Source organism: Phalangium opilio, unplaced genomic scaffold (genome assembly GCF_054372755.1).
Source record: "Phalangium opilio isolate 3A_F unplaced genomic scaffold, DU_Popi_V2 ptg000041l_1, whole genome shotgun sequence".
Lineage (NCBI taxonomy): Eukaryota > Metazoa > Arthropoda > Arachnida > Opiliones > Phalangiidae > Phalangium > Phalangium opilio.
In genome coordinates, this window is record NW_028324165.1 from 6,233,027 (window position 1) to 6,246,295 (window position 13,269).

Genomic DNA, 13,269 nt, shown 5'->3' on the forward strand with positions numbered 1-13,269 from the left:
CCTTAGCACGTTATACACGCTAACCATTATGATATTTGTTTGGTGACCTTCTATGACGATATCACGTGACCGAGGGCGTGCTTTGTTCAGTTTGTTGGTCCTCTATGATTCACCGTCCATGTTTGATTTCATCTTTTTCAGGTTCAATAAGAATCACGTTCCGAGCTTTTATCGAATGATTAAGGAAAGAATGTTTTCTACTAAAAGTTAATAGAATCCATTCGTACCTCTATTTTTCTCAACACCATCAAAAGGTTCAAATATTTACGAGTTCCTCGTCTTGAATCATTGGCCGATACTGTTTTTGGCAAAGGCGATATCCCGTTAGGGGTGCATCACTAACTAACATGTTTATTTAGTTAATATTGTAAAGCTTCATAATTAACGTAACTTTGAAATTTTCGTTAGTTATATAGTGTCAAGAGTTTCTAATAAACATGAATTGCTACCATTTTCCAACTTGGGCGCGAATTTAGACCAAATAGATGTTGCAACTATTTTATATATTATAATTAACCAGCATTTAAAGATCTCTTAAATCAGCTGAAATGTGTAGATTTTATTATTATGTTAATATATAGCTTTTAATTACTTCCCGGCCCGCCATTTTCCAATATGGCCGCGGATTTAAACCAAAATTTATACAGCTATTCTATAGACTATAATTAACCTTCATTTAAAATATGTTCAGATTTTATTATAATGTTAAGAGCTCTTAATTACTTCACTAGCAACCATTTTCCAACATGGCCGCGGATTTAGTTAAAAAATTTAGACTAATTCCACAAACTAAAATGAAACCGCACACCCATTCACCATCCCTTTGTTCCTTAGTCATCCGCTTCATAGTTAGGATTAGGAACCAAAACCTTAAAGAGAGTGTGAAGTATTCAAAACAGCTCAGTGTCAACGAACATGAGGTCTACAACATTTAACTACGGAGATATGGGCTTTCAACAAGTATGTAGACTTAACACAAACACCCTGTATACCCGTATCATCAAGCATCGTTTGAAGCTTCAGATATTTCATAGGGGTGTCCCAAGTGTCCACAGACTTCAAACACCCTTATCTTGTCGCCTAGTCATATTATAAAATTCACAAGTTTCAGTCATTCACTCTCCCTTTAAATCCATTCATCCTATAACAACCAATACCATTATATTAGGGGGAGCAGAAAAATTGGGTTAAACATCTGGACATTAAACCCATATTCTTCAGGTTTACTCCCATTACACCTCTTGGGAGTCGGCACTGGCGTCTACGTAACGATGGGACTTTTAGAAAAGATCTTGAAGAGCAATGACACCATCCCCCGATCATCGGTAATAAAAGCTAGGTTTAAATAACATTAGGTGCCATTTCTTCATTGGCGAGTAAGTTCCTCCCGTTTTGAAGATTCAAGGCAGCACCCACCCCCTTCATAAATAGCGCGTGCGCAGAACGTTACGTTAAACAGTCTACCTTTGCCCTTTAAAGCTCGACTCGAGGAACGATGCCAGCAAGCCAGACCTAGTAGAATTCATCCCAGTTTCGATTGTTCAGCGTCTAAAGCCTAGACTACTACCTACTACTACAACTAGAAGATTTATTTGAATGGAATACAGAGTCTTAAAATTTGCTGAGTCCAAGTTAAAAAAAAAAATATTGTATTTAGTATTTTCTTTCTATGAACACAATCTTTAATACTATGCGGATAAATTAGTTCAATGGATTAAGCTGGGTCTTCAATTTTGCTGAGACCGAGGTTTTAAAATATATTGTATTTGCTATTTTCTAGAGATGTGAAATTAAAGTAATTTTTAAAACCCGATTAAAATTTTGGGTTTAATAAAATTACCGTTTTGTTGCTATTTAATTGTAATTTGTTTGCACGGGTGTTTCAGATAAGAGGGATGTTCTTTGGGAAATCAATTTTGAGTCAAAAATGTCTTAACATCTATCGCCTCCATTTTGCCACAAGGAACACTGTTTTTGAGTTATGATTTGATGGGTGTTTTAGGGATGACCCCTTAATTAAATTAGAAATAATTATCCTAATCAGTTTCTTGATTAAATTTAATTAAGGGGTCATCCGTAAAATACTCTTAACAATTTTAACTCGAAAACTGTGACCCGCGTTCCCTTCGACTTTAGCTGACGCTACAAGACTGGTTGACAATTGTTTTGAGCCCTTTTTTGAAGGTCATGATAAAATTTTTCAATTAAACTAAGTGCTAAGCACATAATCCAGTAATCATTTATTGGGCTAATTTTACACATACCGTTGCAGGGCTCTGAACTGACTAGTTGTCTCTGTTAATCTATAGGGTACATATTAAGGTCATAGGTCATAGGTCTGATTGGTTGTAATGCATTGTAATAACCTTTGAATTACTAACACTAACCTTCATCACTGATTCCCAAGCTGATCAAAATTAAACTCCTGTACATACAAATATATTACTCCAACTTTGTCTTTAATGCTAACCAATTTTAAAGCACCAGGTCAGATGTGCCTGATTTCTGATTGGTTGTAGTGCATTGTAATAACCTTTGACCTACTAACACTAATCTTCATCACTGATTCCCAAGCCGATCAAAATTAAACTCCCGAACATACATATTACTCCAACTTTTACTTTAATTGTAAGTTTGGTGACCAATTTTGAAGTACGAGGTCAGAGGACCGAGGGGGTAGACGCTGTAGATCTCTGTGTACACCTGAGTTCAAAAGAGTTCAGCTTTGACAGTGCATTGAGTTCAAATCCTTCGGAACTCAGAGTTCAGCTTTGACAGTGCATTGAGTTCAAGTCATATTGTACACCTGAGTTCTCAAGTGTCTACCCCCTCGCAGAGGACCCTGTTTTCTGATTGGTTGCATGGTGCATTGTAATATTGGAATAACGTTTGACCTACAATTTTACCTTCATCCCTGATTCCCAAGCCGATAAAAAATTAAACCACTGCACATAAACACGCCAACTCTGTCTTTAATGCAAACCTACTATGAAATCAGTAATCTCATAACTTTAGGCCTTGGCTTCGTAAAAAAAAGAAACAAGATTAAACGTCGGTTATACGAAGTTCAACGCAGTTTTCGTATTAATATTAACATAAGTTTATAAGATATGTTCCATAAGTATGACACTACCTATACTTCGTAATGCTAGAGATTTAATTTAGAACGACAGGCGAGAATTGACTACACGCGGGTTTGCAGTCCATATTCCTATTTAACCTGTGCTAAGCCTTTGAGAATGACAAGCGAGAATTGACTACACGCGGTTTTGCAGTCCATCGTCCCATTTAGTCTGTGCTAAGCCTTTGAGAACGACAAGCGAGAATTGACTACACGCGGTTTTGCAGTCCATCTTCCCATTTAGTCTGTGCTAAGCCTTTGAGAACAACAAGCAAGAATTGACTACACCCGGTTTTGCAGTCCATCTTCCTATTTAGTCTGTGCTAAGCCTTTGACAGAAGTGCCTCACCAGACGATGAGAATCTATGACCTACGTCACTTCAAAATTACAAACTCCAGTTTGTAACCAGTGACAAACTTATGGCCAACATATCTTATAAACTTATGATATTAAGAGGTGAAAGTATTAGGCAATTTTGGTATTTTAAAATTTACTATCTCGTAAAGGTAGTACGGTTTATACATGACTGGTGTTGTAAAAAGTTGGATTAATAGCCAAGGGTTGGAAATCCGTTATTTCTGGGGTTATAAGTCACTTATCTATTCAGGTCGAGGTCAAAGGTCAAAAAAAGGAAGGGCGTGTTCAAACCTGAACGCACCTAGGCAACGTTGCCATTCAAATTCAATTTTATTGGGTAATAAAATGCAACGACCGACTCCTTTTTTAACCATCTAATTTTATTATGTAAAGATCAGAATGTTATGGCTAAAAAATTACTAATTTCATCAACTTAAGCTACCTGGGTGTTTTTTTAAAGGACAAGTTCAGGTAACATAACATTAGACAAAGAAGCGATATCTAGTTTACTAGGGAGAAGGCATAAATTCACCACATTTGTAGCTTTATCTCCAGTCCACACGTAGCTCCGGACGTAGTTAATCCCCTCCTCTAAATTACAACCAGCATCTCATTGGTTCTTGAAAGCTGGCGTCAGCGCGACGCGAATGACGAAAATTACGTATTTTCCGACTGAGAAGAGGCGAAATAGCCCTTTTACGTCCCCCCTTGTATTTTGGAAGGGGGACTGGGACTATGGCGCGCGAATACTTAAGGCATCTTATACCTTCTCCCTAATAAACTAGATATCGCTTCTTGATCATACCTTAAATATAAAAGGAAAAATACTAAAAACCAATAAATGACCTCTAACTACAAAATAATTAACGTTTAATTAGTCTTGAAAACAATCAAGGACTACTGCGCCATCCGCCATTGCTTTAGCGGCGTCTGCTTAACCGAACGTCTTAACACTACGGGATTGGTTGAATTCTCACAGGCTGAGAGAGGTAAGGGGTAAGATAGATTTTCTGGCTAGCAGACGGAACTAAAGCAATGGCGGATGGCGCAGTAGTCCTTGATTATTTTTAAGACTAATTAAATGCTAATTATTTTGTAATAAGAGATCATTAATTTTTATTTTAATATTTTATTCCTTTTATATTTAGAAAAAGGCCTATATTTTAAGGTATAATGTTTAGAAGCAGGGGCTTTTCCTTTAAATCAGTAAAATGTTGTTGCGGATGATTTTAGCAATCCGCAAATAACCCGGTGGGTTCAAAAAAAAAAAAAAAAAAAAAACCTGCAAACTATGTATCAAAATTATGATGAGAATTTTGATTCATATTTAATTCATTGTTTTTAAAAAATGTATTTTCTTACCATAAACAAGAAGCGATATCTAGTTTACCAGGGAGAAGATATAAGATCCCTAAGTATTCGCGCGCCATAGTCCCAGTCCCCCTTTCAAAATACAAGGGGGGACGTAAAAGGAGACCGGGCTATTTCGCCTCCCTCTCCTCAGTCGGAAAATACGTAAATTTCGTTGTCATTCGCGTTGGTCGCGCTGACGTGAGTTTTCAAGAACCAATGAGATGCTGGTTGTAATTTAGAGGCGGGGATTAACTACGTCCGGGCCTACGTCTGGACTCGAGATAAAGAGCTAGAAATGTGGAGGCGAATTTATAACTTCTCCCTAGTAAACTAGATATCGCTTCTTGGCATAAACCACACTAAAAAGTATTATTATTAAATTATTTAGAAGGGAAAAAAGATGAAAAATATTCATTCGCTAAACTTAAAACACGTAGAGAGATTGGATGGATGAATTCCGCAGAGATTACTCTCTTTGATTAAAACCATTTATTTCCATTTTCAGTCGGAGATTCGTCTAACATCCTACGGGCTCAAACTCCGTTTGCTATTCAAATTTATAATCAATCCGAGATTGCAACAAAAATGAGTAGAAATCTCGGGTGGAAAAAAATCGTGTCAGTCTGCTCGATGTAAACGGAAATTAATACCAGTTAAAATAAAACTAATAGGAAATTATTCGGCAAAGGATATCAGACAGTACTAATTTCCCCAAAAAATATCCAGGGAAAAACAAATAAATGAGGAAAGTCATAAGAAAATTAACTAACTGGCGATGTTAAATATTAAACCGAAATATCAATTTGAATTATCGACCTCTGACCTTTCGAACTGTCCTTAGCTTTCTGATCTGGTATTTTAGAGTTTACCATGACCTTTTGAACTCGCGTTTCAATCTTTCCACGGCTTTCTGGTCTGACATTTAAAATTTAATCCTGACCTTCTGATTTGGGATCTGGAATTTTCCATGACCTTTTAACCTCTCATTTCCAAATTTTTTCCCCGTAATTTCATATTTTCACTTGACCCCTGGATTGGCATTTAAAACTTTGCCATGGTAATCTACTCTAGGATTTGGAACGTTACCATGAACCTTTGATCAGTAGCTCAAACTTCCCATAACCCTATGACCTGGCAGCTCAAACTTCCCCATAACCCTATGACCTGGCAGCTCAAACTTCCCCACGACCCTATGACCTGGCAGCTCAAATTTCCCCACGACCCTTTGACCTGGCAGCTCAAACTTCCCCACGACCCTTTGACCTGGCATTTCAAACTTCACCTGACCCTATGACCTGGCATTTCAAACTTCCCCACGACCCTTTGACCTGGCATTTCAAACTTCACCACGACCCTATGACCTGGCATTTCAAACTTCACCTGACCCTATGACCTGGCATTTCAAACTTCACCTGACCCTATGACCTGGCATTTCAAACTTCACCTGACCCTATGACCTGGCATTTCAAACTTCCCCACGACCCTTTGACCTAGAATTTCAAACTTTCCCAGGACCCTTTGACCTGGAATTTCAAACTCCCCCACGACCCTTTGACCTGGAATTTCAAACTTCCCCACGACCCTTTGACCTGGAATTTCAAACTTCGCCACGACCCTATGACCTGGCAATTCAATCTTCCCACGACCCCATGACCTGGCATTTCAAACTTTCCCACGACCCCATGACCTGGCAGTTCAAACTTTCCCACGACCTTTTGAACCGAAATATCCGAATGACCACTTCAAACCTTCTGAACTACCACAATTTCAAACTATCCAATAACCTTTCTAACCCAATTCTACACACAACCCAATAAATTCCAAATTCTAAAAATACAATTTTAAAATAACGTTTTGAAAATAAATTTAATTCACTTCTAGACAATACGAAAAATATTTCATAGAACGTAAATTTATTTCAAAGATTTTTACAAAAATCCAATTACGTCACCGTACAAATTCTTCCCCTTGTATCATAACCACACTCTTATTTTGAAATCTTCCAATTTCCCAAAACCATAAACAATGTAGCTTTTCTTTCTCTCTCTAAACTCAAATATGGCTTAGCCACAATTTCCAATGACAACACAACAGCAGCGCGTAGGGGGGGGGCGTTTACAGCGCTTCCCCCCTCCCTGATAAACTGAATAACCCATAAAAGAAGCTCGTATACACTCTGACTCTCTGATAAAATAAAAATAAAAAGCCAAGTCGACACTAGCGCCACCACCGCCGCCATATATTTCCCCAGGCTTCCTACCCCCTCGCCTCACCTCCCTCCGCTTCTCGTGCTCCAATATCGGATCGAACGGTACTGTGACCTACTTTTTTAGAAACGGGAAAAAGGGGGCGGGGAAAGGGAGCGCCTTAAAGCTCCGATAGGGAGCGTTCCTAGCAGTCAAAAAGAGAGCAAAAAGATGCGAGACATATAGCGAGATCTATCTAGACTAAAATCTTAGTGAAATCAAACAAGGAGGCACTGAATGATCTTACAACGAAAGTGTATACCTACCTATCATCACGTTTCTCTGAATGAAGTGAAACCTACACCAAACACTGGAAGTCTTATTTTTTTATTATTTTTCTTATGTTTGTCCACGGGACCCAGGGCAGGGTTGCGACGAAGATTTCTGATTGAAATGCCCTGACTTTTAAAGGTTTTAAATGACCTTTTAAAGGCCCAATTGCTATTGTTCTAAGTGTAAGAAGGGTGATATATGTAAACAATTACATTTAAATGGCATTTTATGAATATTTAACGTAAAATATTATGGGGGTCACATCGATTGCTACGCGATTTCGGCGGATATTTTATCAACTTTAATCATTTTCCCTGACATTTTTGGCCCATTTTGAAATTAACTTTTCCCTGACCTGAACATCTAGTGGCCTTTTCTTAAACTAAACCACGGCCAGAACTTGCTTTAAACATGAATTAAGTTAAGTAACACTAAGAGTTAGTTAATCCATGCTTTACAGGGTCAGGGATAAATTAATTTTAGAAGTAGGAATGGAGAACAAGGTAATGTGGGCACGCGTCAAAGTCCCGGACCCCTTTCCACGGGACGGGGGGGTGGGTATGAAAGAAGAGGCGGACGGGTCATAGCGATAGCGACAGAGGTAAAAAGGAATTACGTATTTTTCGCCGTCCCCGTCAGAAACGTCATCAAAAAGAAGTTTAAGTCAGCCAATAAGATAATTTAAACTTATCGATACGTGTTGGAGGGAGGGGCTCTATACTGGGTGGTCTGTGAGTCGGACTGAAGTAAATACTAACCGTTCTCCATTCCTGCTTCTAAAATTAAATCTATTCCTGGTAGGGTCTGTTTTTTGAAGGCTGAAGAAAAGCGTGGTTCAAAGATGCTTAGTTCGTTTTATTTCTCTTGGCACTATAATCTCGCGAAAAAAAGGTGTCCAGTACCACTGCCTGTGGAGTCTTTATATCTTGGCGCCACGTGCTGCCTATGACCAAAAACGGATTTATGGGATAAGAACGTCGGATCATAGCTTTAGCCTCTAGTACCATCCTCGCATACTTTATTGAGAAACTTCGTCTGCTTATATTTTGACTCCACCCACAAATTCGATCTCTAGAAGTAGCTATATGCAGAATTTGTGGGTGGAGTCAAAATATAAGCAGACGAAGTTTCTCAATAAAGTATGCGAGGATGGGGAGTGAATACACCACTTCGACATTCTGTTGTGCGCATGCCCGATGTCCCGCGCTCGAAGCGCCGCAAGGGGAAAGACTGGAAACTGCTCTTTGTTACCCCTACTAGCAAAAGCGCAACCCCACGCGGTTTTTTTCCCTGCCCATCTTAATAAGTACTTGTTCGCAGTAGCCCGCTGTGGCGCCCTAGGTAATGTCAAAGTGGTGTATTCGCTAACTCCGACGTTCTTATCCCATAAATCCGTTTTTGCTATGACGTATTTCAAATAACTTTCACCCACCTACCGATGCTTGCATTACAATACCTTTCAGATATTACAGTCCATAACCCAACAGTACTCTCTATCATACACTTCTGATATTACGCAACTTGAAAACACATACCGTCACATTTAAATCTCCTTATATAATTAGTTCAAGGGTGGCAGCAGAGTGTAAGGGCCTTAGGACACCCAGGAATTTCTTTTCCGCTCCCCAGCTTCCCAGGGACTCGGAGAAGCTGAGAAAGAATGTTAGAAGATGGGGGAGACGAAGGGCAGGCCGGGGGTGGGAGGGGGTTAGAAGGGAAAGCGGGAAGAGGGGCCGGCGCACCCCCGGGGTTCTGGCCTACGCTAGGGGGCTCTTTGAATTCGGTATATACTTGTAATGAGGGATGAAACGCTATTGACATTTTCACTCTAGCTTGGGAAGGTTCGCTTCTGATTTTCCCCAATTCTTTTAGATTTCCTTCAGATTTGGTTTTTCCAAGATAAAGGGGTTCCGATCTAGGGGGGGGGGGGTCAGACAATAAGAGTTGTCTTCTCAAGTGTCCCTGACCCTATGATAGGGTTGCTACACATTTTTTATTTCGAGGTTTTCCCTAAAAGGTATAAAATCATCTCTGACTAAATTTAATTTAATTTAATGACACTTTTATTTCTAGAAAAGTACCATGAATTTATTATTGCAGTTAGCTTAACGAAAATTATCGAATTAATTATTTTGATAAGGAGTTATTTAAACTTCAATATAATGAAATATATATTTAATAAATTATTTTGTTTGAAGTATTAAAATCGATAGTAAACTGTGTATTCTCGTTGCCTAAATACAGGGTTCAGAGGAAATTTTTATATTGAAATTATCTGACAAATTTTTTGCCAATATCCCTGATTATTTTGAGGTGTTTAACAGAGCCCACTTCATCACAACTGGGTGACCTGTCACATATTTATCATTTCTTGTAGCATGGTTTGATATATCATCGCCCACTCAATCACGCGCATCACGAACACGACGAGCAGCCCAGCGTCCACAAGCGCGGATCGAGTGGGCTATGGATATGTCAAACGAAATCCCTGAATTTTTAGAAAAAGCTTTAAATCCCTGACTTCTTCCCCCCATTTTACAAATCCCCGACTTATCCAGGTTTCGTACGAACCCTGAAATAGGTTTTTATAGCTTAAATTTGTACAAATTTAGTGCGAAATGATATAGTGCAATGTACCTTCAAATTCAAAATTGAACAATTAAGCATTTAAGTTTAACTGAAACACGTTTTGTATTGATGTTTAAGGTTTTTTGATTATAATTTTGCTGCCTCATACATATTTTTTCCTGGCTTAAAAATGTTCAATCCCCAAGTCATTTGACTCATTTCGATAAAACACTACGAATTTTTTTAGAATTATGAATCAAAAAACGCGCGAAAAAATTATACCTCAAAGAAGCGGAGCAGCCGCCATCTAACGGAGTTTATGGCAAACATTTTCCGCGGGAAATTCAAACACTTTCTAAGGAAAAAAAATGTTCCTGTTTCAGTAAATGGACAACAATAGAATAGTGGCGGTGATGAGGGGTGTAGACTGTGTGTCTCTCCTTCTGGGCGCCTTCTTGAAAGAGGGGATACTGTATGCGCCCAGTAGAGGAATGACACTGAGCTAAGACGTTAGCATGCGTACTACTGCCAGTACTCTACACCGAAAATTTTGTATATGTCAAAAAATTAATTAAAACGGACAAATTTCGTAACTTTTAACATTTATTTTTTCGCAACAAGCGGGGGAAACAGCGTGCAAAAATACATTATAACATTAAATTTCAAATTTAATTTTCAAAATTCTCCAAGAGTTTTACAAGAATATCTCTCTGATTTTGAATTCCATCTGACTCTAACCCATACATATAATCATCTAAGTGCTTACTAACAAGTGTAACGACACTTTTTAAGCTCAATTTCGCTGACTGTTTAAGCTGCGCTATTTGTGTCTCATCATTCGAAAGTGAAATTCGGTTTGAAATAGCGTCCGATAAAGTCTGAACGTAGGAAATAACTTCCAGAACTAATTTAGGTTCCTTTTCCCATCCAGGTTTAAGCAGCGAATTTCTGTAGGCTTTCTGATAGTATTGAACTACTCTATCAAGAGTTTCCAAGTTCAGCGTGTCATCTACAGTACTTTGAAGCAATTTTCCATAGAGAAACCATGTTTTAGCGTTGTTAGTAGTTGTAGCAGTGATGTGACCAAGAAGTTCCAAAGCTTTGTGTTTGTAATCGGAAGATTTACGTTGATTTATATCAATAACGTCGTTAATCATGGCGTTAACCAAGAGTTCTAGTATTTCTTCATCAACGTGCTTTCCTCGAAGTTCAATTAATCGATGCCAAGCCTTGATAACATCTTCGAAAGCCCCAACATCCATGGAAACCAACAGATAATTCTCCCAAATTCTCCATTCCTCGTAGTTACATTTCAACGCTTCTTGTAATGTTTTCCAAGCCCTTGGTTTTTGTTTCATCTTGATATAACCATTAGATAAATTATTCCAAGCTTCGTAGCTATCAGGATCTAAATTGATCAACCATCGATAACATTTCGTGGCTAGCTCGTAATCTTCCAGTTGAGTCGCTGCGTGTCCGTACGAAAACCAGACTTTCGCATCCAAACTACTTAACTCAACTGCCTTAGCGAAATAAGGGATGCATTCTGGGTACTTCTTTTGGTCAAAATAGTAATAGGCTAAGGAGCGTTGCGATCGACCACTACGATGTTTGGATAACTCCCAAGCTTTCTCATAGCAAGTCGGGTCATTTGTGACGTCACCCATTAAACACCATAGCGTGGGCGTTTCTTTAATTTTCATCTGATCTTCAATGACTTTTAACGCGTTTTTGGTTTGCTGCAATCGTTTGTAGCAAAATACAACATCTTCCCAAAGTTCCAAACGCAGAAAGATCTCCAAAGCACTTTTAATCGATCCTAACGACATCAAAAGCTGCGCTAACTCCTTTTCTAACTTCCAAAATGGAGGAATCGCTGTACAGTAAAATAAATGAAGTCTAGGAACTGAAGCGTCGGATACTTGATTGACCATATCAACTAAAGACTGAACTTGCATCATGGCACGTTCAACTTTTTTCATACGTTCCTTTTCAAGTAAACTTCTTAAGAGCAATGCGTTGAAATGAAACGACCACAGGTTTGGTTGGGATAGGATACAATCAACAAAAGCTTCCAGTTCCTCTTTCAACATGTTATCGTGAGCCATACATTTCGAACGTTGAACACAGAGAGCTAAAACTACAGCTATTTCTTCTGGGAGTACAGCTTCAATTTCGTTATCTTCAATGTTTACAAATGACAGTTTATGAAGAAGAGCTTCGTCTTGGAGTTTAACATCAACTGGCATGACTGAGGAATCGTGAATGTCGAATATTTCTTGGGTATTCCGCTGTTTATTTATTTTAACTACAAGTTGAGCGTACGGTGTTTGTTGAAACCGGGTTCTTTTCGCTAACGCTCCAGATAAATTAACATCAATCCCAATAACTTCAATCGCAGAACCCAAGTACTTCTTTGACCTAGATATATCTCCAAATTTGGACGAGTAGAGTGAAGCTTCAGTTAGCAAAATACATTTTTCCGAGTCCTTGAAAATTCCATCGAACATCTCTAGACCTTTATCAACTAGTTCAATGGTAGTGTAATAACTTTGGGAGTTTCTTTCTGCCAGTAGTGTTTGAAAAATTCGATTGAACCGAAACTGCCACCATATTTTAGAGGGACAAATTACGTCAGATATTGTGGAAAGTAACAATTTAGAGAACAACAACAACTCTGGGCGTCTCGTTAAAGGATAAACTGTGTCCTGGTTGGAAGAAAGTTCATCAAAAACGTGTTGTTCGGTGTCTTGCGTGTAAAATGGAAGTTCAAGTTCCGTCGATGATACGGGCCCAGTCCAATTATTTTGTACAAAAAGTTGTAAAGCAGCAGCTCCAATAATTAACAAGCATGTTTGACGGACTCTTAGTTCATCGTCAACAGATGTTTTGAGGAAACGTTCAGCTGATTTTAGAATAATCTCGGACCATGAGGAGTCAGAATCGACAATAGATTTATCGAATATATCGGAATCAGTGTCGCAAAGTATGGCATGGTAATTTCCGTCTAAATAAAGCTCGACTAGTTTTGACAGAAGCTTCAAATTTAACTCATTTTCCAATGGCAAAGGCTTAAGTAAAACCTTGCTGGATAAAAGTACCGAAGTTTCTATGCTAAGGAATGGTATTTCATCCATTTTTATAACTTACGAAGGAGTAATGCGAAGCTGATATTGTTTTAGGTCAAGAGCTAGAACAACTACACGGCACAATATTAATTATTCGCGTAACTAAGAAAACCATGTGGTCGATTATACAAATCAAGGCCGTATTCGCCGCCGGTGCATTAGGGGGAGATCAAGCGAAGAAGGGGAAAACATTGGGGCTCATTTGACACACTTCTCTCACTC

The 13,269-nt window shown here is 38.6% G+C and overlaps 1 protein-coding gene and 1 long non-coding RNA gene across 3 annotated transcripts in view; both read right to left on the reverse strand.

Annotated features, from left to right (window-relative positions):
* LOC149679584 (uncharacterized) overlaps positions 1-13,269 on the reverse strand; it is a 53,566-nt gene that overhangs the window by 39,624 nt on the left and 673 nt on the right. The window lies entirely within an intron of this gene.
* Positions 10,505-13,056, reverse strand: LOC149679585 (tetratricopeptide repeat protein 27). Its single transcript, XM_089835378.1, has one exon. It carries the CDS (start codon positions 13,054-13,056, stop codon positions 10,588-10,590), a length of 2,469 nt encoding a protein of 822 aa, XP_089691504.1. The 3' UTR covers positions 10,505-10,587.

What these genes read in the sequence shown, in the direction of transcription:
- LOC149679585 (XM_089835378.1), bottom strand. Translation starts at nt 13,056, where the DNA reads ATGGATGAAATACCATTCCTTAGCATAGAAACTTCGGTACTTTTATCC.